Source organism: Piliocolobus tephrosceles, chromosome 16 (genome assembly GCF_002776525.5).
Source record: "Piliocolobus tephrosceles isolate RC106 chromosome 16, ASM277652v3, whole genome shotgun sequence".
NCBI lineage: Eukaryota > Metazoa > Chordata > Mammalia > Primates > Cercopithecidae > Piliocolobus > Piliocolobus tephrosceles.
The window spans coordinates 17,850,421-17,878,229 of record NC_045449.1 but is presented as its reverse complement, the minus strand read 5'-3'; the positions used below and the strand labels follow the sequence as shown (position 1 = coordinate 17,878,229).

General features: G+C 51.6%; 1 protein-coding gene across 1 annotated transcript in view; it reads right to left on the bottom strand.

The window, feature by feature from the left end:
- DRC3 (dynein regulatory complex subunit 3) overlaps window positions 1-27,809 on the bottom strand; it is a 49,523-nt gene that overhangs the window by 18,207 nt on the left and 3,507 nt on the right. Inside the window, exons 3-9 of the mRNA XM_023191739.1 lie at window positions 26,338-26,514; window positions 19,918-20,034; window positions 15,887-16,053; window positions 8,130-8,276; window positions 6,623-6,742; window positions 5,932-6,044; window positions 3,417-3,591 (exon numbers count right to left, since the gene is read on the bottom strand). Coding sequence (XP_023047507.1) covers window positions 3,417-3,591; window positions 5,932-6,044; window positions 6,623-6,742; window positions 8,130-8,276; window positions 15,887-16,053; window positions 19,918-20,034; window positions 26,338-26,497 — 999 coding nt within the window. The 5' untranslated portion in view covers window positions 26,498-26,514. The remainder of the gene's footprint in view (window positions 1-3,416; window positions 3,592-5,931; window positions 6,045-6,622; window positions 6,743-8,129; window positions 8,277-15,886; window positions 16,054-19,917; window positions 20,035-26,337; window positions 26,515-27,809) is intronic.

Sequence of the window (27,809 nt, the reverse complement as noted above, 5' to 3'; positions counted from 1 at the left end):
CGGGTAGAAAGATAATGACTGAAGGAAAAAATTCAATGTTAGATAGCAAAGTAGGGTGACTATGCTTAAAAAAATGTATTGTATTTGGCTAATGGACACCCTAAATACCCTGATTTATCATTACGCATTATATACATGTAATAATATTTCACACGTGCCCCATAAGTTTGTATAAATAAAAAAATAAAGTAAATTTATACTTATATGTAAAAAAAAAAAAAAAAAAAAAAAAAGAAAAAGAAAAAAAGAAAGAAACAGCCAGGTGTAGTGTTGTGTTCCTGTAGTCCCAGCTACCCAGGAGGCTGAGACAGGAGGATTGCTTGAGCCCAGGAGTTCAAGGCTGCAGTGAGCTATAATGGTGCACTGTACTCCAACCTGGGCAATGGAGTTAGACCCTGTTTCTAAAAATAGTAATAATAAATAATTTGAGAGAGAGAGAGAGACAGAAACCAAAAACCAAATAGAAAAGTGGGCAAGGGCAAAATACAAGTACAAATAATTCACAGAATAAGAAACACAAATGGTTGTAAAACATGTATTGCTCACCCCTACTTAAGAGAAAATAAATGCATACTCAGGGTGCACAGACTGGCAAAATGAGGAAGCCTGTGACACTGGCCTGATGATGGCTATGGAAGGTACAGGTTCTGTGGGTTACAGTTGGACAATAACCATGAAAAAAACCAATGCACAGTTTCCACTTTTAGGACTTCATCCTGCGGGTCAAACTTGCACCAACTTATTCAGTGGAACACTAAAAGAGCACAAGGTTGGGAAGAAACCTAACTGTCCATCAACAGGGACTGGCTAAATAATTATGGCTCACCCATGCAATGTGATATTTTAATTATAAAAAAATGAAGCAACTTTTTCATTTTGGAAGGCTCTCCAAGATACCTAACATAGGAAAGCAAAGTACAGAACAGGGCATGCTATGAGTGCACACACACACACACATACACACATACACAAGAAAGCATAGAATAGGGCATGCTATGCTCACACACACAGGAAAGCAAAGTACAGAACAGGGATGCTATGGTCACACACACACATAGGAAAGCAAAGTACACAATAGGGCATGCTACGCACACGCGTGCGCGCGCACGCACACACACACACACACACAGATACAGGAGTAGGAGGGAGACCGTATCCCCCGGTGGCCATTGTTCAGTCTGTGCCATGTGCACACACCACCCATTCGAGAGTGCAGCTGACTACACACAGACATGCTGTCATCCTTTTAAGCTGACTCTGCTCCAGGCCTTGCACAAGTGCTTTCCCTCTCTGTCTCTGTTTCTCACTACAGTTCTTCGAGGTGGTTATCTCTGTTCTGCAAATGAGGAAACGGAGGCTAGGAGAGGGTCAATAATGGATCTCTGGGTCACCAGTGAGGAGTCTGCCTGAGCCCCAAGCCTTACATGGCTGCACCATGACCCTGAAATGTGGCTCACTGGGCACCTGGAGCAGCGCGCTGTGTGCAGTGGATGAGGCCTAATGGGGGTGAGTGGGAGGAGCGTAGGAAAAACTATAGGAGAGGGCCTGTCAGGGAGGGAACTGGGGATCTGCAGGGCCTATGGGGTCTTGGGAACTTCTAAGTCACTGGCCTCTATCTAGGCTGTGCATGGAAAGCACCCATGGAACAATGGAAAATCCCTGTGCCAGGCCACGCCCCAGTCTAAGTGGGTGCTGCTGGGCCTGGATGTGAGCACATTTCCAGGGCCCGGGGACTCTGCGTGCAGGCTGGGCTGGATCCACTGCTCTTGGCTCTAGAAGGGGAGCACTAGGGTAGTCAGCTCGTCTGAGGTGGCCTTTGAGGAGCTGGCCTGCACTGAGGGCAGGTGCCTGAATGGAGGAGCAAGTGGCACGTTCCATGCTCCAAATCAGGCTTGGCATGGCCCACATCCTACTTCTGCAGAGGGACTCGCTGCTGAGGGGCTGGGTCCCTGCACCGGGCCTCAGGAAGCGCCAGATAGCTGACACTCCCAAGCCCAGTGGCTACAGGGACCAGATAAATGTCAGGAAGAAAGGCTGGACAGAGACTGGGGGGACTGGAGACATGACCTGTCCAGAGGGGACAACTGCCACTCAAGCCCTGATGACAGCTGCTTCCAGAGAAGCTGGCAACCACAAATTTTTCTGCGAAATCTGCTAGTTTCTAATGTCAGCAGGATGTTCAAAATGTTTTAAAACCCTACACAGGCCAAATAAAACACATATGTGAGCCAAATGTATTCCTCTGCTGACAGTTTTGAACTTCTGGTTGAACGCAGTAACCCCTGCTCCCTAAAATATAATAAGGAGGGTCTTGAGAATTAAATCACACAGTGTGTGAGGCCCTGGAGGTTAATGAGACAGGAATGAGGGTGGCTGTGGGGGAGGCGGGAAGCACCTGGGAGTGGATCATCGACTCCATCAGATCTGAACTTGCGCATCGAGGGACTTTGCTCTACTTTAAGTTCACAACAAGGAAGGGCCTTATGGGATTCCTAAAGCCCCTTATGCTACAAGCAAGCTTGGTGTGTGTGAACAGTTTTTGGAGGAAAAAGAAGGTCCACAGCTTTCCTTAGCGTCTCACAAAGATCTGTGATTTACAATAGGCTAAGCATCCTGTCTTTAAAAGTAATGCCAACTCAAAGACGCAGCTGCCATCAAATACAAAGACTGGTGCCCTTCCCAATGGCCTCTGCTTGGGCTGGACCCCATGGCCTGGTTAGGCCAAGTCCTGACCACCCAGAGCCTTCTCCTTTGCTGCTCCTAGGGGGTGGAAGAACACCCTTCCTCTCCATCAATTTTTCTTTTTTCTGTGAGCCTCAGCCTTCCCTAAACTCCCCCGCCTGAGGTAAGGTGCCCCTAGGGCACCCCGAAGGCTCCCCAGGCTTCCCTCCAGGATGGCACTGATTCCTCTGCTTGCTCAGGTCGGGGCTGGGGCCTGGGCCTGGGTCTGAGCCCCACAAGGGCAGGAACCATGTCCAGTGTGGCTCTAGCTTCCTAGGAGCAGGCAGAGAGTGGAGCTCAGAAAACGTCTATTAAAGGAATGAATGAATGAACAAAAGGACGGTAATCATTACTGTCAAAATAGTAATGGTAATACTAATACCGTTATTAATAGTAACGATGATGATAAGTTGGGGGGTGGAGCTGACCTTGAATCCCAAGGGCGCTTTGTGTGACAAAGATCCACAGGCCACACGTCAAGTGGTGGGGAGCTGTAGTTGGTGGGGCTGGGGTAAGGCGGGCCTTGGCTCTGCCACTGATTAGCTGTGTGATCTCTGGCAAATGGGGACAATAACCATTGGCCTCAGGGGTCATCAGAGGGTACAGGAGTTGCAGCCCCTCTACAGTGGGGGTGGCAAGAGCAGGGGGGGCCTCCAGCGGGAGGCAGGGAGGGCCTCAGGAGGCTCGGGGCCTACCGACAAGTGCTTCTCCTCGAACTGGGCAATCTTGCGTTTGCCCTGCTCCTGGTTTTCCTGGATAGCCTCGTGGACACATTCACTGAAGGTGTCAAGCTCTATCTTCCGCTTCTCCTGCTGTTTCAGGCCATACTCAAAAATGTTCACGCAGATGATGACAAACTTGTCCTTGTAGGTGAGTGGCTGTTAAGGAAGTCCACAGCTGTTTCAGGAGCAGGCTGCGGAGGGCATGGCAAAGGTGTTGGCAACCCTGGCACTGTGTACTCAACAGTGTGTGGGACTCAAACTCCTGGTCTCATGTGGTTCATTTGGTGGATGAAGAAATCAAAGGCCCAGAGATCCAGGACTGAGATGTAGATACAATGTGTGTTTGGTGCATCCCCACCCTCAGCCTGAGGGATTCAGGAACGGGGCCTGTGCGAAGGAAGGAGGCAGAGACCACTGGGGAGTCTACAGAGCAGAAGGCAGACATGCTCAGAGAGGTCCCAGAAGAGAGGCCTAGGGAACCTGGGAGCCTGCGAGCCGGTCCCAGCTGGGGAAGCAGGCAGTGTGCATTTGTCTCTTGTTTGCTATCTGGAAGGGCACCCTTACTGAGGGCCTGTCTTGGTGCTCAGCTGCTGCAGTTGTACCGGGGATGTTCAAGTCCTGGCTCTGCCACTGCTTCTAGGACCCACCCTGGCAAGTCACTTCACCTCTCTGGGCCTCAGTTTCCTCATCTGCAGCTGAGGGTGCAAAAGAGCCTGGCACATGGAGTCCTTGGAGTCAGGAAGGTAAAGCCCACAGGACTTTGGTGATCCTGTGGGATGGAAACTGATGCCCAGAGAGGTGAAATGCCTTGCGGAAGTCACATGGCTACACGGGGCTACAGCCAAGGCAAACCTGGGTCACCAGCTGGCAGAAACAACCCAGCCCGGGAGCTCTGCTGTTCACTGTTCCTCACCACCCTGCCCTCATTCTTTCCAGAATGTCAGGTGTGTTTGGTTGTTTTTGAGAGATGGTGATATGGTTTGGCTGTGTCCCCAACCGAACTCATCTTGAACTGCAGCGCTCACAATTCCCATGTGTTCTGGGAGGAACCCGGTGGGGGGTAACTGAATTATGGGGGTGGGTCTTTCCTGCGCTGTTCTCGTGATAGTGAATGAGTCTCATGAGATCTGATGGTTTTAAAAATGGGAGTTTCCCTGCACAGGCTCTTTCTTTGCCCACCACTCACATAAGATGTGACTTGCTCCTCTTTGCCTTCTGCCATGATTGTGAGGCCTCGCCAGCCATGTGGAACTGTATGTCCAATTAAACCTCTTTCTGGCTGGGCATGGTGGCTCTCGCCTGTAATCCCAACACTTTGGGAGACTAAGGTTGGTGGATCACCTGAGGTCAGGAGTTGGAGACCAGCCTGAACAACATAGTGAAACCCAGTCTCTACTAAATACAAGAAAAAATTAACCAGGTGTGGTGGCACATGCCTGTAATCCCAACTACTTGGGAGGCTGAGGCAGGAAAATCACTTGAACCCAGGAGGCAGAGGTTGCAGTGAGTTGAGATTGCACAATTGCACTCCAGCCTGGGCAACAAGAGCGAAATGCTGTCTCAAAAAAACAAAACAAAACAAAACAAAACCCAAAACCTCTTTCTTTTGTAAATTGCCCAGTCTCAAGTATGTCTTTATCAGGAACGTGAAAACAGACTAATACAGATAGGGTCTCACTACGTTGCCTAGACTAGTCTCAAATTCCTGGCCTCAAACAATCCTCCTGCCTTGGCCTCCCAAAGTGCTGAGATTATAGGCATGAGCCACCTCACAGGCCCAGAAGGTCAGGTTTTTGAGTGAATTTCTCTCTATCCAGTGAAGGTGGCTCCACAGACTCATCTGTGACTGGATGCCTTAGCTCAGAGCTCTCAGATCCAGGAGCTCCTTGATTCTGTCCTGAGTCCCTCAGCTCACAATTTAAGCCCATTGGTCGGTGGTCATGGCCATGGCCCTAATGACAGGTACCAGCCACATCCTCTGAGCTCCAAGCAACTGGGGAAAGAATCAGCTTCTCAGGCCCCACAGACAAAGCTTCAAAAGCTGGCCTCTAATGGGGTGACCCTGGACAGCCAAGCTATGTTTCCCCAACTATAAAATGGGGTTAATGATGGTACCTGCCTAGTGGGGTGGTTGAGAAAATGATAAATACCAGATCCAAATGCACAACAGGGACAAGCGAGTACGGCTAATGAGAACACATTTCAATCCACTTCTCCACCGCTGAAAACCTGGCTTGCCAAACATGGCCAGCCCATGCCACGCTGACCAGATACTCCACATGTCCCTGCAATCCAGATAGCATCTCCCCCATGCAGCTCAGCTGACCTAGCTCTGAACTGCCTCTTGGGTACATTACTCTCAAGTGGAGATTTTGCCTCCCAGGGTCTTACAAGAGAGATGGAGAAACTGAGGCCCAGAGTGGAAGGAGTCTTGCCAAGGCAGGCTGGTGGCACAGGCTGTGAGACAGCCATGAACTCGGAAGGATATGCCTCAAGGAGCTCACTGACACCAGGCAGGTAGGACAGCTTGTTGCCCTCTGAGTCCTCAGCATACATGCTGTCAAACAGGAAGGAGCCATTCAGGTGTTCCACAAACGCAGTCTGCGGGCAGAAACACACCTAGGTAGGACGGCTCCTGTCAGGGGCTCCTGCATCGTCTCACAGGCCCGTGAGGAAGGCAGGCCAGGAGGGGCATGTTCCAGGCAAAGAGAATGGCATGTGCAGAGGTGCAGAGGCGTAAAACTGCAGGCTGTTTCCAGAATGCTACACATGGCTCAGTCTGGTTGCAAGGAGGGGTGGGGACCAGTGGGAGAGAGGTCAACAGGGTCCAGTCATGAATTCAGGGCCATGCTGGGCTAAGGGACCTGAGCCGTTTCTGGCATGTCATGGGGAACTGCCTTAAGGGTCTGAAGGGGCCTCTGACAGACTGTTTTTAGCACATTCTCTCCAGCAGCTGGAGGTAGGAATGCCAATAAGGGGTAGGGTCAGGACTGAGATGGAGCTGGCCCTGGGGCAGGGAGCAGACGAGCCAGGCGGGGAGAGGGCATCAGGCCCTGTGGAGGGAGCGTGATTTCTGTTTTCAGAGCCTGGGGATCCCTGCGGACCGTTTTACTTGATCAGTGCCCTCTTGTGGGCATCTCTGAGCAGGGCCGAGGGCGTGCAGCCTGCCAGAGCGGTACCTTGTGCTTCTCCAGCTCCTCCTGCCGCGCCTGCTCGTCCTCCAGCCGGACCTGCATCAGGTTCTCCTGGTGCTTCAGCTCATCGATGCTGTACTGGTGCTTAGCCTCTGCAAGCTCTTTCTGACCAGGGAATGGGAGTGGCATCGTTACAGGAGGTTCCTCCGAGCCACGCCACCTCTGCCATGCCTCCTCTGCCACACTGCAGCCTCCTGCGTGTGGGCAGGGGTGTTGCATAGGGGCCTGCGTGAAGGCTGTGAAAGCCATGAGGTCTCGTGGATGAGAATGCCCATCTCCTGATGACCCTCACCAGCTTTTTGTGAGTGCAGGGAAATCAGGGAAAGACCAGGAGGAGCAGAAGGCAGCGTGGCAGGCTGGGGTTCCCGGGGCCAACCCCAGGGCAGGAGCCACAGCAATGGAGTGCTCCCCTCGCCCCAGACTGGGTGTCCTCCACAGAGGACTTGCTCTCTCACTCCCAACAGTCCTCAGCAGGCTCTGGCCTTTTTTGGGGGAAGGAGGACAACAGGACAGAGGTAGACTGAGGTCATAGGGCTGGTCACAAGGGTCTGGCCTTTGGCTCTCTCCACCACACTGGCTCATCCCCCTGCACCTGGTGGGGAATGCTGGCACCTCTAGAACTCAGTCCCTGCCCCTTCTCACCTCACTCCACGTGCCCCAGGTGATACCACCTGTACCATGGCTTCAAGTACTGCCAATTGGCAATCCTTAGATGACACTCAGGTCTCTACCTCCAGCCCTGACTCCGCCCCTGAGAGGCAGGCCTGAGCCTCTGATGGCCTGGTTCCCTCTGGAGCTCAGCTGTTAATACTGCTCCTGGGATGACACCAATTTGGGGTGAATCCTGGCTTGGCCTTGAGCCAGTGATCCTGGCTAACTGTTTGCCCTCCTTCAGCCTCCTCAACTTCTTTTTTAATTTTTAAATTTTTTCATTCTGTTGCCCAGGCTGGAGTGCAATGGCATCTTCTCAGTTCACTGCAGCCTCAAACTCCTGGTCTCAAGCGATTCTTCTACCTCAGCCTCCTGAGTAGCCAGGATTACAGATGTGCACCACCGCACCTGGCTAATTTTGCTAGTTTCTGTAGAGATGGGCTCTCCCTATGTTGCCCAGGCTGGTCTTGAACTTCTGGGCTCAAGCAATCCTCCCGCCTCAGCCTCCCAATGTGCTGGGATTACAGGCATGCGCCACTGCTCCCGGCCCTCCTCAGCTTCTTCATCTGGAAAACCAGACAGGGCAGGCCAGCTGTGATGTGGCCCTGGGACAGTGTGTGGAAGAGGCCTGGCTCCTGGGAACCCGCACGAAACAGTACCCACAAGGGTGCTGCTGGAATCACTCTGACAGAGGCAGGTAAAGGGATGAGGAAGAGGGAGCTGCCCTTTCTCTCCTAGTTGTGGGCAGGGAAAGCTACTCTTCAATGCCCCTTTTCCAAGAAACCTGGGGGCTTGAGGACTGTGTCTCACAGGGCTGGGAGACTGAGAGGCAGATACTTGCTGTGTGGTCATCAATGCGCCGGAAGTCCAGGTACACAAGGTCAGGAAGGTAGGCACAGATGAACATCTTGTAATCCTCTGCCTCAGAGATAGGGTTCCCAGAGAGGCTGAGCGTCCGCAGGCACTTGAACCGCCGGAGGTAGATGATCTGGGGAGAAAAAGGGAGAACGGCCCATTTTCTTTCTTTTCTTTTTTTTTTCTTTTTTTTGAGATGGAGTCTTGCTCATCACCCAGGCTGGAGTGCAGTGGCGTGATCTCGGCTCACTGCAAGCTCCGCCTCCCGGGTTCACGCCATTCTCCTGTCTCAGCCTCCAGAGTAGCTGGGACTACAGGCGCCTGCCAACGCGTCCAGCTAATTTTTTGTATTTTTAGCAGAGACGGGGTTTCACCGTCTTAGCCAGGATGGTCTCGATCTCCTGACCTTGTGATCCACCCGCCTCGGCCTCCCAAAGTGCTGGGATTACAGGCGTGAACCACCGCGCCCGGCCTCTTTTTTTTTTTTAGATGGAGTCTTGCTCTGTCGCCCAGGCTGGAGTACAGTGGCGCGATCTCAGCTCACTGCAAACTCCACTTCCCGGGTTCACGCCATTCTCCTGCCTCAGTCTCCCGAGTAGCTGGGACTACAGGCGCCCACCACCACGCCCGGCTAATATTTTTGAATTTTTAGTAGAGATGGGGTTTCACTGTGTTAGCCAAGATGGTCTTGATCTCCTGACCTCGTGATCCGCCCGCCTCGGCCTCCCAAAGTGCTGGGCTTACAGGCATGAGCCACCGCGCCAGTCCGAGAAAGGCCCATTTTCTTGGCAGCCACAGAGTTGAAAACACAGCTGCACCTCCCTCCTCGGTACTGTTTCAGAGTCAGCCTGGCCACAGCACCATCAGCATTGGGTGGTTTGACAGGCCATGTGCAGGTATGGGGGGTGTTCCAGGCTGGGAAGCAGTACCGAGACCTTCCGTCAGAAATGGGCTTTCCAAAGAACCAGCAGACCATGGTTCAGGTCTGCTGAACCACATGGTGAGACCTTGAACAAGTTACCCAGCATCTGTGAGCTTCGATGTCCACATCTGTAAAATGGGTATAAGGATATCATATGTGTTACAGGTGTTGTAAGGACCAAATGAAATAAACTATGAAAAGCACTGGAAGAGTGCCTGACACCTATTCAGTAATGGTAGTTTTAGTTGCTGTTACTAGTATAGGCATACCCTTTTATTTTTAAAAAATCTTTTAAATTTAATTTAATTTAATTTTTTGAGATGAAGTCTTGCTCTGTCACCCAGGCTGGAGTGCAGAGGTGCGATCTTGGTTCACTGCAACCTCTGCCTCCCAGGTTCAAGTGATTCTCGTGCCTCAGCCTCCCTAGTAGCTGGGATTACAGGCACGTGCCACCACGCCTGGCTAATTTTTGTGTTTTTAGTAGAGATGGGATTTTGCCATGTTGCTCAGGCTGGTCTCAAACTGTTGGGCTCAAGTGACCCACCCGCCTCGGCCTCCCGAAGGGTTGGGATTATAGGCATAAGCCACCATGCCCGGCCCTATTTTATTTTTAAGTAGGGATGGGATCTTGCTATGTTGACCAGGCTGGTCTTGAACTCGTGGTCACAATAAATCCTCCCACCCACCTCAGCCTCCCAAAGTGTTGAGATTACAGGCGTGACCCACTGCACCTGGCCAGGCATGCCTTTTTAGATTGTGAAGTCCCATGAAAGGTACAAATATCTTAAATTAAATGGAACCCAATTTATGGCTAACCTTGAATTCCCTGGATAACAGCCAGGGGAACATTCCACTAACTTTATTTATTCTCCCTACACTCTATTTTTAGTAAAATGGGGAAAACGTTAACTAGGCAGTTAATATTAGGTTGGTGCAAAAGTAATTGTGGTTTTTGCCATTAAAAGTAATGGCAAAAAAGTGTTTTAAAAAAGCAATATTTCGGCTGGGTGCGGTGGCTCACGCCTGTAATCTCAGCACTTTGGGAGGCTGAGGCGGGGGGATCACGAGATCAGGAGATCGAGACCATCCTGGCTAACATAGTGAAATTCCATCTATACTAAAAATACAAAAAAAAAAAAATTAGCCAGGCGTGGTGGTGGGCACCTATATAGTCCCAGCTACTTGGAAGGCTGAGACAGGAGAATCGCTTGAAACTGGAAGGCAGAGGTTGCAGTGAGCTGAGATTGCACCACTGTACTACAGCCTGGGGTGACAGGGCGAGACTCCATCTCAAAAGAAAAAAAACAAAAACAACAACAACAAAAAACTTCATTGGATAGCATCTAGACACTGTACTATGCAAAAGATAGAAAAAAAAATTAGCATGCTTTTCTGAGTGAATTTCTTTCAGTCATTTATTCAGCAAACACTAGTAGTCACCTAGCAGGCCTCCAGCACCTGCTAGGTTATGAAGATACAGTGGGGAACAAGGCCCATGGGGTCCCTGCCCTTAGGGCAAGAGCTTATATTTTAGGAATGGGGGAAAAATGTTTTCTTTTAATTTTTTTTTTTTTTTTTTTTTTGATGGAGTTTTGCTCTTGTTACCCAGGCTACAGTGCAGTGGTGTGATCTCAGCTCACTGCAACCTCTACCTCCTAGGTTCAAGCAATTCTCCTGTCTCAGCCTCAGGAGTAGCTGGGATTACAGGCACCCGCCACCACACCCGGCTCATTTTTATATTTTAGTAGAGACAGGGTTTCACCATGTTGGCCAGGCTGGTCTCAAACTCCTGACCTCAAGTGATTCGCCCACCTTGGCCTCCCGAAGTGCTGGGATTATAGGCGTGAGCCACTGGGCCCGGCCAAATGTTTAAAAAAGTAAATAAAATCATTATGGTTTGGGTTAAGTGCTATAAGGAACATCAAGATGGCACCCTGAGAGAAAATACCAGGGAGGCCTCTTTCAGTTAGGAGATTCAGAGGTCTCTCGGGGGAGGCGACATTTAATGTGAGACCTGAGGGAGCCAGCACAGAAGAGCAGAGGAGAGCACATTCCTGGAAGCCAAGACAGCACAGGCAAAGGCCCTAGGCAGCAAAGAACTTGGCACATACCAGGCACTGAGCAAAAGCCAGGGTGGCTGCAGCATGGTGGGGAGGAGGCTGGGAAGAAGTTGAGATGGGAGTAGTGACAAGGTCAGGGGCTGATTCATGCAAGACCATGCAGGTCAAGAGTTTAGAAATTTTTTTTTTAGCGGAGTCTCGCTCTGTTGCCTAGGCTGCAGGAATTGCAGTGGCGCAACTTGGCTCACTGCAAGCTCTACCTCCTGGGTTACGTCATTCTCCTGCCTGAGCCTCCCGAGTAGCTGGGACGACAGGCGCATGCCATCACACCTGGCTAATGTTTTTGTATTTTTATTAGAGACAAGGCTTTGCCATATTGGCAGGGCTGTTCTTGAACTCCTGGCCTCAAGTGATCCGCCCTCCTTGGCCTCCCAAGGTGTTGGGATTACAGGCATGAGCCACTGAGCCCCTGCCTTCAGTTTGTTCTAAGGATGGTGGAAGCCATTGGATTTTTTGTTTGTTTTCTTTTTTTTTCTTTGGAGACAGAGTCTCACTCTGTCACCGAAGCTGGTGTGCAGTTGCAGTGGTATCGTGATCTCAGCTCACTGCAACCTCTGCCTCCCGGGTTCAAGCAATTCTCCTGCCTCAGCCTCCCAAGTAGCCACGCCTGGCCAATTTTTTGTATTTTAGTACAGACGGGGTTTCACTGTGTCGCCCAGGCTGGTGTCGAACTCCTGAGCTCAGGCAATCTGCCCACCTCGGCCTCCAAAGTGCTAGGATAATAGGCTTTGCCCACCTCGGCCTCCAAAGTGCTAGGATTATAGGCGTCAGCCACTGCACCTGGCCACCATTGGAGTTTTAAGTGTATATGGGTGGGGAGGCGGGGAGACAGGATCTGATTTAATTTTTAAGAGATCTCCCAGCAAGATTCCACAAAGTGTGTTGTAGAAGGTGAGAGGGGACAGGCTGCCTCATCATTGCTGGTGGCTTTGTAAATAGTTCCACTTCCACTTGGCAAGATCTGTCAAAATTTAAAATGCACATGCCCTTTGACCTAGCAATTCCTCTCTAGTTTATCTTGCAGATGGCTTATCCAGGTACAAAGTGACCCCTGTTTAAGAACGTCCACTACAGACTGTGTGTAATGGCACTAGATTGGAAACAACCTTGACACCTGCCTAGAGGGAACTAGGAACTCACATCATGCTGCACCTGAGTGATGGAATGAGCCAGCAGAGAGGGCGAGCTGATGACTCAGGAGGAAAGGAGACACCAAAGGCAGGTGCTTGAAGGGTAGCTGGACAGATGTGACAATCATGCACAATGTTTAACACAAGACTCTTGGAAAGACACACATGTAACTTAGAAGCGGCTGGGGCCTCTGGAAGGGAAGGACTGAGGCCAGGAGTGAGTGAGCCTCTTTTCTGTGTGCCCTGCATTCTGCTTAAACATCTGTTTTTAATGCAATGAGCAGAAATTAAAATAAGCCTAATAAATATATAAATGATAAGAAAGTACATAATTAGATGCCAGATAAACAGCGCAGATAAGGACTAAAATAAAAGATGCTTGGGGTTAGGAGCTAGTACCTGAGAAGTATCGGTCAGGACTCTCCGGGTCAGGTCATCAAGAGGGCTAGTGCCTGATTGGGTGAAGAGCATTTAGGGTCTCCAGGGTCCCTGGGATACAGTCAGACCTCGGGAGCACCTGACCCAGACATCGCAGCATTCCCCAGCAGCTTGTCCCCATGGGTCATCTTCCATCCTCTTTCTCTCTGCGGATGGGCTTTACCAGCTTCTCCCATATTCCAGAGGGAATACCTGGTGCCCAGCCCCCCACTGGGAAAGGGTGATGGGATTTCCTCCTGCCCAGTCCCTGCAGGGGCAGGATGGGAGAAAGGCAAGAGCGGGGTGTCCCAGCAGGGCACAAGCATGTCTACCTCACACCGTCCATGCCCTCTCATGCCCAGGCCTGGCCCTTCAGAGGGACAGGGTCTCAGCTCCATTAAACTTTCCAAATGTCCAGAGGAAAACAAACAGAGGAGATTCATTCACATGTGGGCCCTGGGGTGTAGGACCCACCAAGACAGGAACATCTGCTCAATCTCAGAGTTTCAAGCAGCAAGGTTTGGAGTTGCTTGGGGTTAGCTCTTAATCTGAATATTCTTGACTGTCATTTTCCATGCATTTACTACGTGCCAGGCCCTGTATCAAGCACAAAAGGTTCTCTAATGGATCCATCTTCACAGCAACCGTATGGAGTAGGAACTACTATCATTCCCATTTTACAGGTGGGTAAATGGGCACCCAGAACTCAAAGTCACTGGCCGAAGGTCAGGCAGCTGGTAGGTGACAGTGTTGAGATCTGAACACAGGCTGACTAAATCTCAGCTCTCGACGTGTTCGCCTGTGCCCTCCATGCCTCGTCCAGACGTCCTGCTGGCAAGCATTTGGCTTCCTTGCCCTTACAGGGCAGAGCAGGCTGGACAATCAGGACTTGAGCGCTGCAAAGGGTATTGGCTGGGTTTGGATGCTGTCTGCCTGGCATGCGGGGCAAACTTCTGAGACTGCACCACCTCTGTGGCTTGACCTGGCGGAACTGCTAGTGACAGCTCAGTGCTCCCACCCCAGGCTGTTCACATAAGCCCAGCCTGGCCATCTCCCAGCCATGATATTAGGCTGAGGGTCAGTGTAGACCCTGAGGTGGCTTGATCAGACTGAAGGGCCACTGTGAGAAGGAGAGTTCTTGCTCTCTCCATCCTGCTAGATGCAGACAAGGAAGCTCGTGTCCTTGACTGCGACCATAAGAGAATCAACCTCCGGGGAGAAGCTGAGGACAGCAGAGCCCACAGGCAGAAGGAACTCACGTCCTTGAAGCTCTGCTGATAAGCACCCCTTCCTTGCAGTGCCAATTAGCACGCCACTAAATGTCCTTGTTGTTTGCCGCAGGGGCTCAGCTTACCTCCGGCTTCAGCTGTAGCCATGAGAGACCTTAGCTGGCAGTGTCCTACCTCATTACTCACTTTCTGCCTCAGAGATGTCCCTGAAGCCAAAGAAGCCCACCCAGCCCAAAAGCCAGGTGGCAAGGAAGCCAATCCCCCTGGGATCTCCCTCAGCTGGTGGGGGGATCAATGCCTCAGGCTCCTGTCCTTAGATGGTCACTTCTGGGAGGCATCCTGGACACTTCCGAGGCCCCGGGGAATCCTCCCTCATCACCTGCGGCAGCGGTCTCAGTGACACACCTGTGTGTTGGTTCTTCCTTGCCTTTCTTACTCCAGCTTCCTGAAGCCACCTCTCAAACCAGCCACCTGCATGCAAGTCCCTGCCTTACCTCTGCTTCCAGCCAGTTTGGGGCCAGCTTCCCTTACCTGCAGGTACAGTATCCTTTCTGGTGGCACTGTCCTGGGGTAACCCATTCTCACAATCCCCGTCAAATCCATCCTCACGGGGATGGATTCCTTCCTGAATGTAGACCTGCCCCAAATACATCTCAGACAGAAGCCTCCTCGGCTCCCACTGCTTCTCTGGCCATCCTGACTGACTGTGGCGAGGCCCGGCCACATCCATAGCCCCACCCTGTACCACACACCTTTGACCTCGTCCAGGGACCCTGTGCTCCTCAACGGTGAGTGCAGGCAGGCATTCCCAATGTGCCTCCAGGCCTTTGCTCACACCACTCCCTCCTCCTGGGAAGCCTTTTCCTTCTGCTGGATGGCAAATTCTAGTCATCTCTCAGTGAGTCTGCATCAAGTTCCCCTCATCCCAACACTCACAGGAAGGCCCTCAGCTACGACAGTCCTCCATTTGTTAGGAACATACTCCAGCCTGACACCGAACCAAATGTGTTACATTCATGACCCCACTTGATTCCTGTGAGGGCCTGGGCAGGGGGTTCATGGCCATCGTCTCCATCTGACAGGTGAGGAAACGGAGGCATAGAAGGCTTGACCCTTGGCTGGGTTTAGATGCTCCTGTCTGGCGTGCAGGGCAAACTTCCGAGACTACAGTGCCTCCAGGGTTTGGTCCTGCTGGACAGACTTACATGCCGGTCACAACTCAGTGCTTGACCCTCCCAGGCCACTCATCTAAGCCACTATGACCTGCAGCTGGGATGTGAACCCAGGCCACCTGACTGATCTAAGCAGAAAAGGAATCTTTAAAGGCTACTGGATAGCCCCCAGGGTTGGTGGGTTGCAGAAGCAAAAGCCAGGAGCCATCTGATGTATCGCCTCTGACACAGGACCCTTAAAGCTGCCGCCACACCCCCAGCTGTGTCCACTGCCACTTGTGCACACCCCTAAGCCTCAGGGTGCCCTCCTACCACCCACAGGCCTTGTTTTATTGTTCCTCGGGACACTGGCTTCTTGTCTCCTTGTGTCTTGACTATGGGGTGTGTGCTGGTCACTCCAAAGGGACCACATCTTGTCTGTCTCTGTTCCCAGTGAGCACAGGACATATGCCCAACATTAATAGGTACTTGTCTCAGCAAATGTTTGTTACATAAGTGCAAGATTCAGGGAAAGAACCACCACTAATGTGGACGTTGTAAACTAGTGCTCTCCGATGAATTTTGTTGGGTTAAGCGTGGTATTTAAACATTAGCAAATCCCTCGTGGAGTAATCTGGATTCCTGGCTTTTCCAGGAAAATGAGAAGATCTGGAATACTCAGCCTGTACTTCCCCTCGCCACAAACTCCCACTCAACCCATGGCGCGCCAAGGCCCTGCAGGTGTGCGTGAGGGCGGGCTGGGCGGCCACTCACGTTCATCATGTTGTCAATCTGGTTGTTGCCCAGCGACAACACCTGCAGCTTGACGAGGGCGTCCAGGGAGTCGATCTTAGAGATCCGGTTGTTGAACAAGCTCAGGTCCTCCAGGTTCACCAGTGTATCCAGCCCTTCAATGGTCTCAATGTTATTGAAGGACAGATCTGGGAAGAAGAGAGGGTTGTGAGGGTCTGCTGCCTGGGTCAGGGGATGGGCTGTCCTGAAGTAAAATCATCAGGGCTACTGAGTGCCCTGTGAGCCAGCACCAAGCTGCCAGGGCCAGAATTTGACTCACTGTTGTCTATACTCTCTCATAGTTCTGGGAAGAAAACGCTAACCTGCAGGTCTGAAGCAGTGCCCTTGGGGGTCAGGGGTAGACAGTGGTGGAGCGTCCCCTTTCCTCACACTGTGGCATTTTAGCAAGACCACCTCCTGTCTGCTTTGCATTTACCAGTTTATCAAGCACTCATGTGTATGTCCTCTGACAGCAGCCCCGAGTGGTAGTTTTGAATTTGTCTCCCTGTTTGATCATTTGGGAAGCAGAAGTTCAGAGAGACTCAGTGATTTGCCCAAAGCCACACAGCTAACCACGGTGGGGCCAGAGTTCATCTAAGGCTTCTCCCTGGACATGTGATAGGTCAGTTTCTTCCAGCTGCCTCACAGCTGTCTCAGGCTCCCTCATCAACTATAACCTCAACCCCAACCGAGACTTCGGACTAATTCCACATCTTTGGGAATAAAAGTACTATCTTTTTTTTTTTTTTTTTTTTTTTTTTTGAGACAGGGTCTCACTCTGTTGCACAGGCTGGAGTGCAGTGGTGCAATCACAGTTCATTGCATCCTTGACCTCCTGGGTTCAAGTGATCCTCCTGCTTCAGCCTCCTGAGTAGATGGGACCACGCACCACCACATCCAGCTAATTTTAAAAAATTTTTCCTATAGAAACAGGCTCTCACCATATTGCCCAGGCTAGTCTCAAACTCCTGGGCTCAAGTGATCCTCCCACCTCGGCCTCCCAAAGTGGGGATTATAGGTGTGAGCCACCATGCCCGGCCTAGAAGTACCTTTTCCCCGCTACAGGTTTTCAGGCTTAGTTGGCAGGTGGGGCTGTTATCTTGTCCTGGAACACCAATGGCCTAGAAGCCAAAAATGAGCATTTGTCCTAGGCTTGGAAATATGAGCATGATAACCCACAGTGATCACATTTAAAAGGTGATTTGGGGCTGGGTGTGGTGGCTCACACCTGTAATGCTAGCACTCTGGGAGGCTGAGGCGGGTGGATCACTTGGGGGGTCAGGAGTTCAAGACCAGCCTGACCAACCTGGTGAAGCCCTGTCTCTACTAAACATACAAAAATTATCTGGGCATGGTGGCACATGCCTGTAATCCCAGCTACTCAGGAGGCTGAGGCACGAGAACCACTTGAACCTTGGAGGTGGAGTGAGCCAAGATTGTGCCACTGTACTCCAGCCTAGGTGGCGAAGTGAGACTTTGTGTCAAAAAAAAAAAAAAAAAAAAAAAGTGATTTGGGAGTTGAGTTTAACCATATCTTAATTGAGCCTCCTCTGCATATGAGGGGATGCTCACCTGTTGACATTGAGACCAATGATAACTGTCCTTTCTCTATGCCAGGCCCTTTAAGTGCATTACCTGGTTTAATCCTCATAGCAGAGATATCATACCATTTTATAGATGAGGAAACGGAGATTCAAACGGGCCTCATGGTAATATGCTCAAGGTAGCACAGCCCATAAAGGAATTGAGGTTCAGGTCAGGTGTAGTGGCTCATGACTATAATCCTGGCACTTTGGGAGGCGGAGGCAGGTAGATTGCTTGAGGCCAGCAATTGGAGATCAGCCTGGTCAACATGGCAAAACCTTGTTTCTACTAAAAATACAAAACATTAGCCAGGCATGGTGGCACACACCTGTAATCCCAGCTACTTGGGAGGCTGAAGCATGAGAATCATTTGAACCCGGGAGTCGGAGGTTGCAGTGAGCCAAGATTGTGCCACTGCACTCCAGCCTGGGCGACACAGTAAGACTCTATCTCAAAAAAAAAAAAAAGAAACTGAGGTTTACAGAGTGGAATATCTTGTGCAAAGTCAGTGTGTTGGCCAAGCTGGGGTTTGAACGGGGGCTAACAAATGACAGGCCTGCACACTTCCTTTCCCACTGTGCCACCGGGTTCTGTTCTTGGGAGGCTTAGCCCACCCGCTAGTGGTGTGCTAGTAAGTGTTTACCAATGGGGGCTGAGGAAAACCCCTGATTTGAGGTGCTTGCTCATTTCTGTGGTGTAAATACTCCCACTGTGGCCAATTTCAAGCTACCAGCATGGCATCCCTGGAAGCAAAGCTGGGAAGAGCTGTGTACAGCCAGTGCTAGCCAGCTCCAGCACGTCCTCAGCCCCGTGCATGTCAGTGTGAGAGGTCGTACTGAACCATGGGAGTGCCACCTCCCTAACCCTCATCCTCAGCACCCCAGGGACCCAGCTTTTCTGGCTGTGGTTGGGTCCCTGAGCACCTAGTGCCATGGCTGGACAAAGACCAGCTTCTGACTATACTCTGAGGGGCAGCGTGAGCTCTTACCAGAGCCTGCCGTCACTGCTCTAGCACCCCCATCCCAGGGAGCACTGGCTGTCAGTCCAGTGACCCTTGGAAGCATGGATGGCCACTGCAAGGGGTCGGGGGAATGAGCTGACTAGGAAGTGTGTGTGTAGGGACACCAAGTAGTAGGAAGATAAGCTTTTGTGAGGGAGGGAACCAAGACCAGTATTCAAGTTTCTCTCTGGGTAAGCAGACAGAAACAGGGGGCTGTCATGGGGCTCAGTGGCACTTGCTTTATGTCTGAGAGACAGCCAGGCCAGGGAGCTCCTGCTTAAAACCATGGCATTCAGGAATCAGCATTAATGGGTGCTAGGGTGCAGAGAAATGAGAAACCTGGGACAAGAGACCTGGGCTCAGGTGTCAGAGGACCTGGCTGTGGTTTGGTTCTGCTACCTGTAGCACGTGGCTCCATCAAGCTGGTCAGCCTCCCTGAGCCTCAGTTACTGCATGTGTGAAATGGCAGCATAACCCTGCCTGTGGGTTTGCTGTGGGCTTGCAATTGTCAGCACAAAGGAGGTTGGGAGTGTTTGGCAAACTGGGAGGCTCATGATGCCCCAGGATGCCCTTATTACCAGGAGACCACCTGATAGGATGGAGGGAATGTGGGCTGTGAGGTCAGACAGGCGTCAGGGTGAGTCCCAGCTCTGATACTTCTCAGTCGTGCAGCTTTGGGCAAGTGCCTGGGGCTCTCTGAGTCTCAGTTCCTCTTCTGTAGGTTGGGATTATAACAGATGCCCAACTCTTAGGATTAAAATGGGGGTTAAACAAGACAGTGCATAAGGAGCTCTCAGGCCCATCACCTTTTCCCTGCTAGGGGCCCACTGGCCCTCACCAGATGTGAGGATGCTCCTAAGAGGCCAGCAGAAGGAACACCTCATCAAAACCCTCCAGGGCCTTGGCAGTGAGGCCTGATGTGGTGCAGTGACCTTAGTTTGCTCATCTCTATGATGGAGATGCTGTGTGAACTGAAAGACTCATATGGAAAGCATACAGGCCCCACTTAGCATGTAGTTAAGTGCTTGAAACACACTAGCCTCTGTGACAATTATTCCTGGTTTGATCTGGGTCCCACCAGCCAATGGTTACCTGTCGATGGTTATCTGTCAGCCTGAGTCTAGATTAAATAGGAGTCCACAGCTGCCCCTTTGTGCCCCATCCAGACTGAAAGTTTGGGCAGGTAAGAGCAGAATATTCTGTGGTCCTGTGTCTGAGCACATCTTTGCTGTGTTTTGCCCAGCACAAGCCCTAGGCTTTTAAAAAACAGCAGCTTTCTTGCTCCCAGCAGGCAGAGCTTCTGCCGTACCCTGGCTAATGATGGCCCGGCAGCTGAGCGTCACATACAATTACTGTCTCCTGGGAAGGCAATAACCTTGGCAGGGTGTCACCTTTGATTAGGGTGGGCACACACAGGAAAGGGCCTTACCCAGCCAGACCAGGTGTGTGAGGTTCTCCAGTCCCTCGATCTTCTCAATGATGTTATTGTCCAGCTGCAGCTTCCTCAAGTTCTCAAACTGCCAGAGGTTGTCTATGCGGAGGATGTCTGAAATAATGGAAGGTGATTCCAGCCTCAGGTTAGGGTCAGAGTTTTGTGCTAGTGTACTGGAGGAGTGAGGCAGAACCATACAAAAGGGACCTACCACTCTTCTGCCTTGCCCTCGAGTACGCAGGCACCCTGCAGATGTGGACTGAGCATCGAGGAACCTTATGTCCCTATGAGGTGGGCGGGGATCAGTACTGCCACCCAGAGCCACAGAAAGACCTAATAGGTCTACTAGTGTGGGGCTAAGAAGTCATTGGTGTGGGAGTGAGCTGGACCTGGCCTGGGCAGGAGACTCGCTTGTGCTGTCTCTGGAGCCGGGCCAGGGCCTCTCCAGGAGGCTGGTTCACCTTGGGACACGGGACACAGGCAGAGGCCTTCCTTCCACAGTGTGATAAATAGAATGAAAACACGTGTCTCTGTTGGTGGGAGGGCTGATCACTTCGTTCAGCCTTTTTGAAGCGTCGTTTGGCAATGTTTATTGAAATATTTCAAGTCGGTGCCCTTTGACCTATAATTTCTCTACATGAAATCTGTCTCCACACTTGTGTATATGTCCAAAGAAATCCCTCAGGCACATAAGGGTCAGAAAAGCTCCCAAATGTCCACACGTAGGGGATGAGATAAGTTATCCATGCAAGAACGAGTTCCTGATGTCGTGGAAGTGCCTGGCCCCTGTGGCCTGTGAAGACCACCCACGCCAGCTACACAGCTGGTTCATTCTATTTGCTAGGTAAGCCAGAGTTTGGTTTTTGTCACTGGCAATCAGGAGAGTTCTGAATAACACATACGTATAAGTAAATATGTACTGTATATATAACACTCTAGAGGCCAAACTTATCCGTCAGCTTTTCCCAGAAGCCACATACAGCTCTGTTGTTTATATGCTCCTTTTTTCCATATTTGCTTTTGTAATGATTTCTAAAATTTATAAAATTAGAATATGCTCATTAAGGGTGGGCGCAGTGGCTCACACCTGTAATCCCAGCACTTTGGGAGGCCAATGCAGGCGGATCACAAGGTCAACAGATCAAGACCACCCTGGCCGACGTGGTGAAACCCCGTCTCTACTAAAAATACAAAAAATTAGCTGGATGTGGTTGTGCATACCTGTAGTCCCAGCTACTCGGGAGGCTGAGGCAGGAGAATTGCTTGAACCTAGGAGGCAGAGGTTGCAGTGAGCCAAGATCGCACCACTGCAATCCAGCCTGGTGACAGAGCGAGACTCTATCTCAAAAAAAACCAAAAAGAAGCTCATTAAAAGAACTAAAATAGGCCGGGCGCGGTGGCTCAAGCCTGTAATCCCAGCACTTTGGGAGGCCGAGACGGGCGGATCACGAGGTCAGGAGATCGAGACCATCCTGGCTAACACGGTGAAACCCCGTCTCTACTAAAAAAATACAAAAAAAACTAGCCGGGCGAGGTGGCGGGCGCCTGTAGTCCCAGCTACTCCGGAGGCTGAGGCAGGAGAATGGCGTAAACCCGGGAGGCGGAGCTTGCAGTGAGCTGAGACCTGGCCACTGCACTCCAGCTCGGGCGACAGAGCAAGACTCCGTCTCAAAAAAAAAAAAAAAAAAAGAACTAAAATAATACAGAAATGAAAGGAGTTTTAAAAATTGGTGCTGTGGGCCGGGCGCAGTGGCTCATGCCTGTAATCCTAGCACTTTGGGAAGCTGAGGCAGGTGGATCATGAGGTGAGGAGATGGAGACCATCCTGGGTAACACAGTGAAACACTATCTCTCCTAAAAATACAAATAATTTAGCCGGGTGTGGTGGCAGGTACCTGTAGTCCCAGCTACTCAGGAGGCTGAGGCAGGAGAATGGTGGGAACCCAGGAGGCGGAGCTTGCAGTTAGCCAAGATTGTGCCACTGCACTCCAGCCTGGGCGAGACTCCATCTCAGAAAAAAAAAAAAAAAAAGAGAGAGAGAGAGACCGAGACCATCCTGGCCAACATAGTGAAACCCCATGTCTACCAGAAATGCAAAAATTAGCTGGGCGTGATGATGCGTGCCTGTAATCCCAGCTACTCTGGAGGCTGAGGCAGTAGAATCGCGTGAACCCAGGAGGCAGAGGTTGCAGTGAGCCTAGATTATGCCACTGAACCAGCCTGGGCGACAGAGTGAGACTCCGTCTTAAAAAAAAAAAAACACAATTTGGTCTGGTGGCCGGACACGGTTGCACACACCTGTAATCCCGGCACTTTGGGAGGCCGAAGCCGGTGGATTGCTTGAGACCAGGAGTTCGAGACCAGCCTGGCCAACGTGGATAAACACTGTCTCTATAATAAAAATACAAAAATTAGCTGGCATCCCTGTAGTCCCAGCTACTCAGGAGGCTGAGGAAGCAGAATCACTTGAACCCAGGAGGCAGAGATGTAGTGAGCCAAGATCATGCCACTGCACTACAGCCTGGGTGACAAAGAGAGACTCTGTCTCTAAATAAACAAATAAAAATAAAAATTGGTGCTAAGGCGTTGCGCCTCAGAGGAGCCTGAGCCGGCCAGTCTGCTGCATCCCTGCCATGTTCCCCACTGTGTCCCCTGCCAGGACCGAATGACCTGAGCTGGGCTGCCATGGACCACAGCCCCTGCTCCAGGAGTGGCTGCCCATCTACAACCTAGGGCCACTACGCACTCAGCTCGCATGGCTACGGCGTCATCCCTGCTGCCCACCCCTTGCTGCTGCCCGCCCTCCCCTTACATCATCACAGGGTACCCACCCACCACCCCAGTGTCTACAACGGCCACAGCCGGACTATCACTTGGTACCCTGCCAATGCCATTGTCATCATGAGAGGCTGTCCCGTCTGCAGGGATAGGGTGCTGGAGGACTGCTTCACTTTCCTGGGAATCTTCCTGGCCATCATCCTGTTCCTCTTTGGGTTCATCTGCTATTTTGCCTTGAGGAAGTGAAGATGCCCCAACTGCGGAGCAGCCTTTGCTTAAAGGGAACGCCACACCTGGCTTTTCTACACTCAGCTGTCTTTTTCTAATGTACAATAGTTTTATTTGGTTAAGCTTCAGGACTGTTTTGTAAAGTGAGGAGGGATAGATGTGGCACGCGGAAGCCATGGTTTCCTGGAGCATAGAGAGGCAGCGCTGCTGCTCCTGAGGTTAATGACAACTCAATAAAGCACTGCTTTTATTTTTTGCAGTCTTCAATTTGAGAAAGGTGAGATATAATGTTTTCAATAAACAAGATTCATACCATTAAAAAATAAATAAATAATAAAAATACAAATTGGTGGCCAGGCACGGTGGCTTACGCCTATAATCCCGGCACTTTGGGAGGCCGAGGCGGGGGTATCACAAGGTCAAGAGATCGAGACCATCCTGGCCAACATGGTGAAACCCCATCTCTACTAAAAATACAAAAATTAGCAGGGCATTGTGGTAGGTGCCTGTAGTCCCAGCTACTTGGGAGGCTGAGACAAGAGAATCACTTGAACCCAGGAGGTGGAGCTTGCAGTGAGCTGAGATCGCACCACTGCACTCTAGCCTGGTGACAGAGCGAGACTCCGTCTCAAAAAAAAAAAAAAAAAAAAAGCCGGACACTGTGGCTCACACCTGTAATCCTAGCACTTTGGGAGGCTGAGGTGGGCAGATTGCCTGAGCTCAGGAGTTTGAAACCAGCCTGGGCAATGTGGTGACGCCCCGTCTCTACTAAAATAAAAAATAAATTAGCCAGGCGTGGCGGCATGTGCCTGTAGTTCCAGCTACTCAGGAGGCTGAGGCAGGAAAACTGCTTGAACTCGGGAGGTGGAAGTTGCAGTGAGTCGAGATCGCGCCACTGCACTCCAGCACTCCAACCTGGGCAACTGTCTCTACAAAAACAAACAAACAAAAAACAAAACACCATACAGTCCAGCTGCATTTTCAATATTCATTCAGAGGGGCAGAGCATGCCTGTGAGGTTGTGAAAGTCCCAGTGGGAAAGTGGGGAACCCCTCCTAGCTCCCCTCCCTGCACAAAGGTCTGGGGAGTACAGGGTTCTCTGACCCAGGTCCCGAGGGGCCCACTGCCCTTCCCCTAGAGCTGGATTGCTGAGTTGTGCCTCTCCTGGGTTCCCAGGGCTGGGTGTGACGGCCCTTCCCCTAGAGCTGGATTGCTGCCTTGCACCTCTCCTGGGTTCCCAGGGCTGGGTGGGACTGGTGCCCGTTCTCCAGCTCCCTGTTTGTGGCCAGGTTTCCCAGAACGATACTGGCCACAATTCCCATCTGTGCTTCCAGGGTGGGGCCAGTTCTGCCCCAGCCTCCCAGCCACCTCCCATCCCTGGGTTGGATTTTCCAGGTGCCTTTTCTTGCCCTGATCTGACAGCCCCCCAGCAGCAGCACTCCTCCTGTGGCTCCTGCACACCTGGTGCTCTGCCACACATGCCAGCACGCTGGCTTTTTCCTAGGTGTCAGCAGTTCAGGAGGAGAAGCCAAAACAACACAACAAATCAGGATGTACTTGGCAGTTAGCTCTAAATAAGTTACCAGCATGACCGGACTGCCAAAAAAGCCAATTTAATCTTCAGCAAAGACACTAAATCTGCCTCCGTGGCCACCACCTCGGCCGGGCCTGTGGTCATCACTCCCTGGAGTACAGCAGTGGCCATCTTACTAGATCCTTGCCTCAGCCCTTGGCCTCCACAGCCTATCCTCACGCAGCCAGCAGGGTCCTGTGAAATCCTAACTCCCATCCTGTCCCATTTCTCTTCAGGACCCTCCTGGGGTCCCCACCTCACTCACTGTAAGAGCCAAACACCTTCCATTGGCTCCAAGCTGACACCAGCTGACCCCATGACCTCCCTGACCTGTCTCCACACTGGCTTCCTCAGCAGGGCTGATCAGGTGGGGTCTAGCCTGCCCCAGGCCCTTTGCACTGGCTGTTCCACTTTCTCCGGTGGATCAGCACAGTGGCTCTCTCCCTTGCCTACCTCCTTGCTAAATACCTCCTTGCTAAATTGTTACCTGCTTGGTGAAGCCCTTGGCCACCCTATAAAACGCTATACTCCATCCCCAATTTCCCTTTTCTCCTTTCCTTCCTTTTTTCCTCCACAGCACATGTTACCTTTAGCAAATAGTATTATTTTCCTTCTTCATTTTATTTCTTTGTCCCCTGCAAAGTTGAATGTCAGCTCCATAAGGACGAGGCTTTTTGTATTTTTTGCTCATAGTTGAATCCCTAGTGCCTAGAACAGTACCTGGCATGTAACAAACAGGTGGTCAATATTGGCTGCATGAACCTCAGGTGGGGGAGGGGAAACAGAGGGAAAGCGGTCAGCTGCAAAAGCCCCTTCCTGCCACACCTCTTCTGTGCCCCTTTACCCCTCTCGGGGCTGCGGCTCAGGGCCCTCCCTATTTGGGTGCTCAGCCCCGGGAGCCTGTGGACTTCGTGGGGCTGTGCCTGGGCTGTGCCTGACTTGCCCACTGTCGTGTCCCTGGCTCTGGCAGCAGGGCTGGACTGAGGCAGGGTCTCAATACCTCCTTGTTGGTGACTGGATGCCAGCCAGGATAGGGGCCCCAAGACAGAGCAGGAATATGAATCAGACCAGGTCACTCTGCTGTGGCCTTGCCTGCACACGTACAAGGGGGGTCTCAGGATCCCTGCCCACCTCTCTCACTGCCCTCGTACTGCCTCTGCCTTGACTTACTGTGCTGCAGCTCGCTGGCCTTCCTGTGTGAGCCAGGCACTGTGCACGTGCTGTCTCACCTTGTCCCCCCACCCAATGCTTGAGACAGGGATGACAGCCATCCCATTTCACAGACGGGACATTGAAGCAGTAAGGGTCTGCCTGGTCCTGAGCCATATCTTCCCATTCCTGACGTGCCTCTCTGCCTCATGGGCCTGTGCCCCTCCTGCTACCAGCCTGTCTTTGGTGACCCCTTCCCTGAAGCTGCCCTCCCAGTGCCCACTCTCCCTCCTTCTCCCACACTTCCTACCCTCTGCTCCTGGCTACGTGGTACTTCCTAGGCTCTGCCTGCCAGGGACCCCCACTCCAAGGACGCCCATGTGGAGTTATGTTATGGAAACAGCATAGTCTTGGGGGCTCACTTGGATTTGGCATGGGACAATTTTATCTTGTTTTCTATTCTTATTCAGAATCAGGGGTGTTGTGGATATTCAAATGATGAAGACACTAAGTATGATGCTTTACAAATATCTGTGCTGCTCCTATGCCTTGTAACCTGGGTAGGCCCTAATGCTGATGTGGGAACCTCGACCATGGACTTTGTGTGGAATCCTGGGGCTTGAAGACGGAGCAGAGAAAGCCAGGGAGGGCCCCACCCTGGCCACCACTCCTGAACTCTGGATACATACTCTGAAAGTCCAGCTGCAGGGACAGGACATCCTTGAAGAGGATGCCCTCCTGCTTGGCCAGCTGCCCGGCCTCCTCCTGGGGGCCCTGCTCCCCGACAGCCAGCTTGAGCATGTCATCGTCCATCACCCTCGGCTCCATCGAGTCACACAGCCGGTTCATCTTCTCCCACGTTTTCCCTAAAAAACACCGCATTCCTCTTTCACAGCCTGCTTCCTTCTCTGTTTGAGGGCAGGGTCTGGCTGAGGTTTCCCCCTACAGGGTCTTTGTGGCCACTGGCACTCTGAGGAATGCCCTACTCCCGGCCCTGGGTCTGCTGCATCTCGGGGTTTGTATACTTACACCAAGGCTGCTCCAGGGCTTCCTGGCAACTACCTGGGCCTGTCCACAGGGTTTCATCCCTTGACCCTATAGCCACAGCTGGGACCCTCGCTGGACCCACTGAACTGGTGTCCACACTGGTCTCCTTAGCCTGTGATCTTGGCTCATCTTATGACTGTGGCCCTGTGTCAGGCCTCTGACTTTGTGTGCCCATCCTCATTTGGGCTTGTGGGTACCAACCACTGACTGTGCTCCCTGGGCAGCCCCACCAGGCCTGTCAGCCTGCAGCTCCTCTTCCTTGAGCACCTCATCCCCTCCAGGCAGTCATGTGTGTATGCCCCCCACCACACCACAAGCTTCTCCTGGTGTAGAGGAGACCCAAGCTGACCCTTCACATCCTCCCCGTGGGAGATGTGAACTTGAGGTTGTGGAATAAGAGTGCCCGTCGGAGCTGGCTGCTTGAGTTGGGTAGAAATAGGGAGTGTGGACTGGCTGGGTTAAGCAGAGAGCAAGAGGGGGAGGAGGCAGATGCACAGAGAAAAGCAGAGATGGGAACCTGGGAACCAGAAAACAAATGACAAAGGACAGACAGATCGACACAGACAGAGGCTGCCTCCTTCTTGCTGGCTTTCCAGTCCCTAATGTCCCTAGGCCCAGGCCTCATGAGAGTTTTATGTTTCTCACATGAAATCCTCTTTTACTTAAGCTAGCTCCAGTAGGTTATTTTTAAATTAATTAATTAATTAATTTTTTTTGAGACAGAGTCTCGCTCTGTCACCCAGGCTGGGGTGCAATGGCGCAGTCTCGGCTCACTGCAATGCCTGGACTCAAATGATTCTCCTGCCTCAGACTCCCAAGTAGCTAGGATTGCAGGCGTCCACCACCATGCCTGGCTAATTTTTTGTATTTTTAGTAGAAACGGGGGTTTCACCATGTTGGCCAGGCTGGTCTCAAACTCCTGACCTCAGGTGATCTACCTGCCTCGGCCTCCCAAAATGCTAGGATTACAGGCATGAGCCACCATGCCCAGCTTCCAGTAGATTCTGTTACTAATGGTCCAGAGGGAAATGACTGAGACACCACAGCACAGCGGGGATCTGTAGATTTGGTCAGTCACACTGTGAGGCTGACCTCCAGTGGCTGTTCCTGGCTG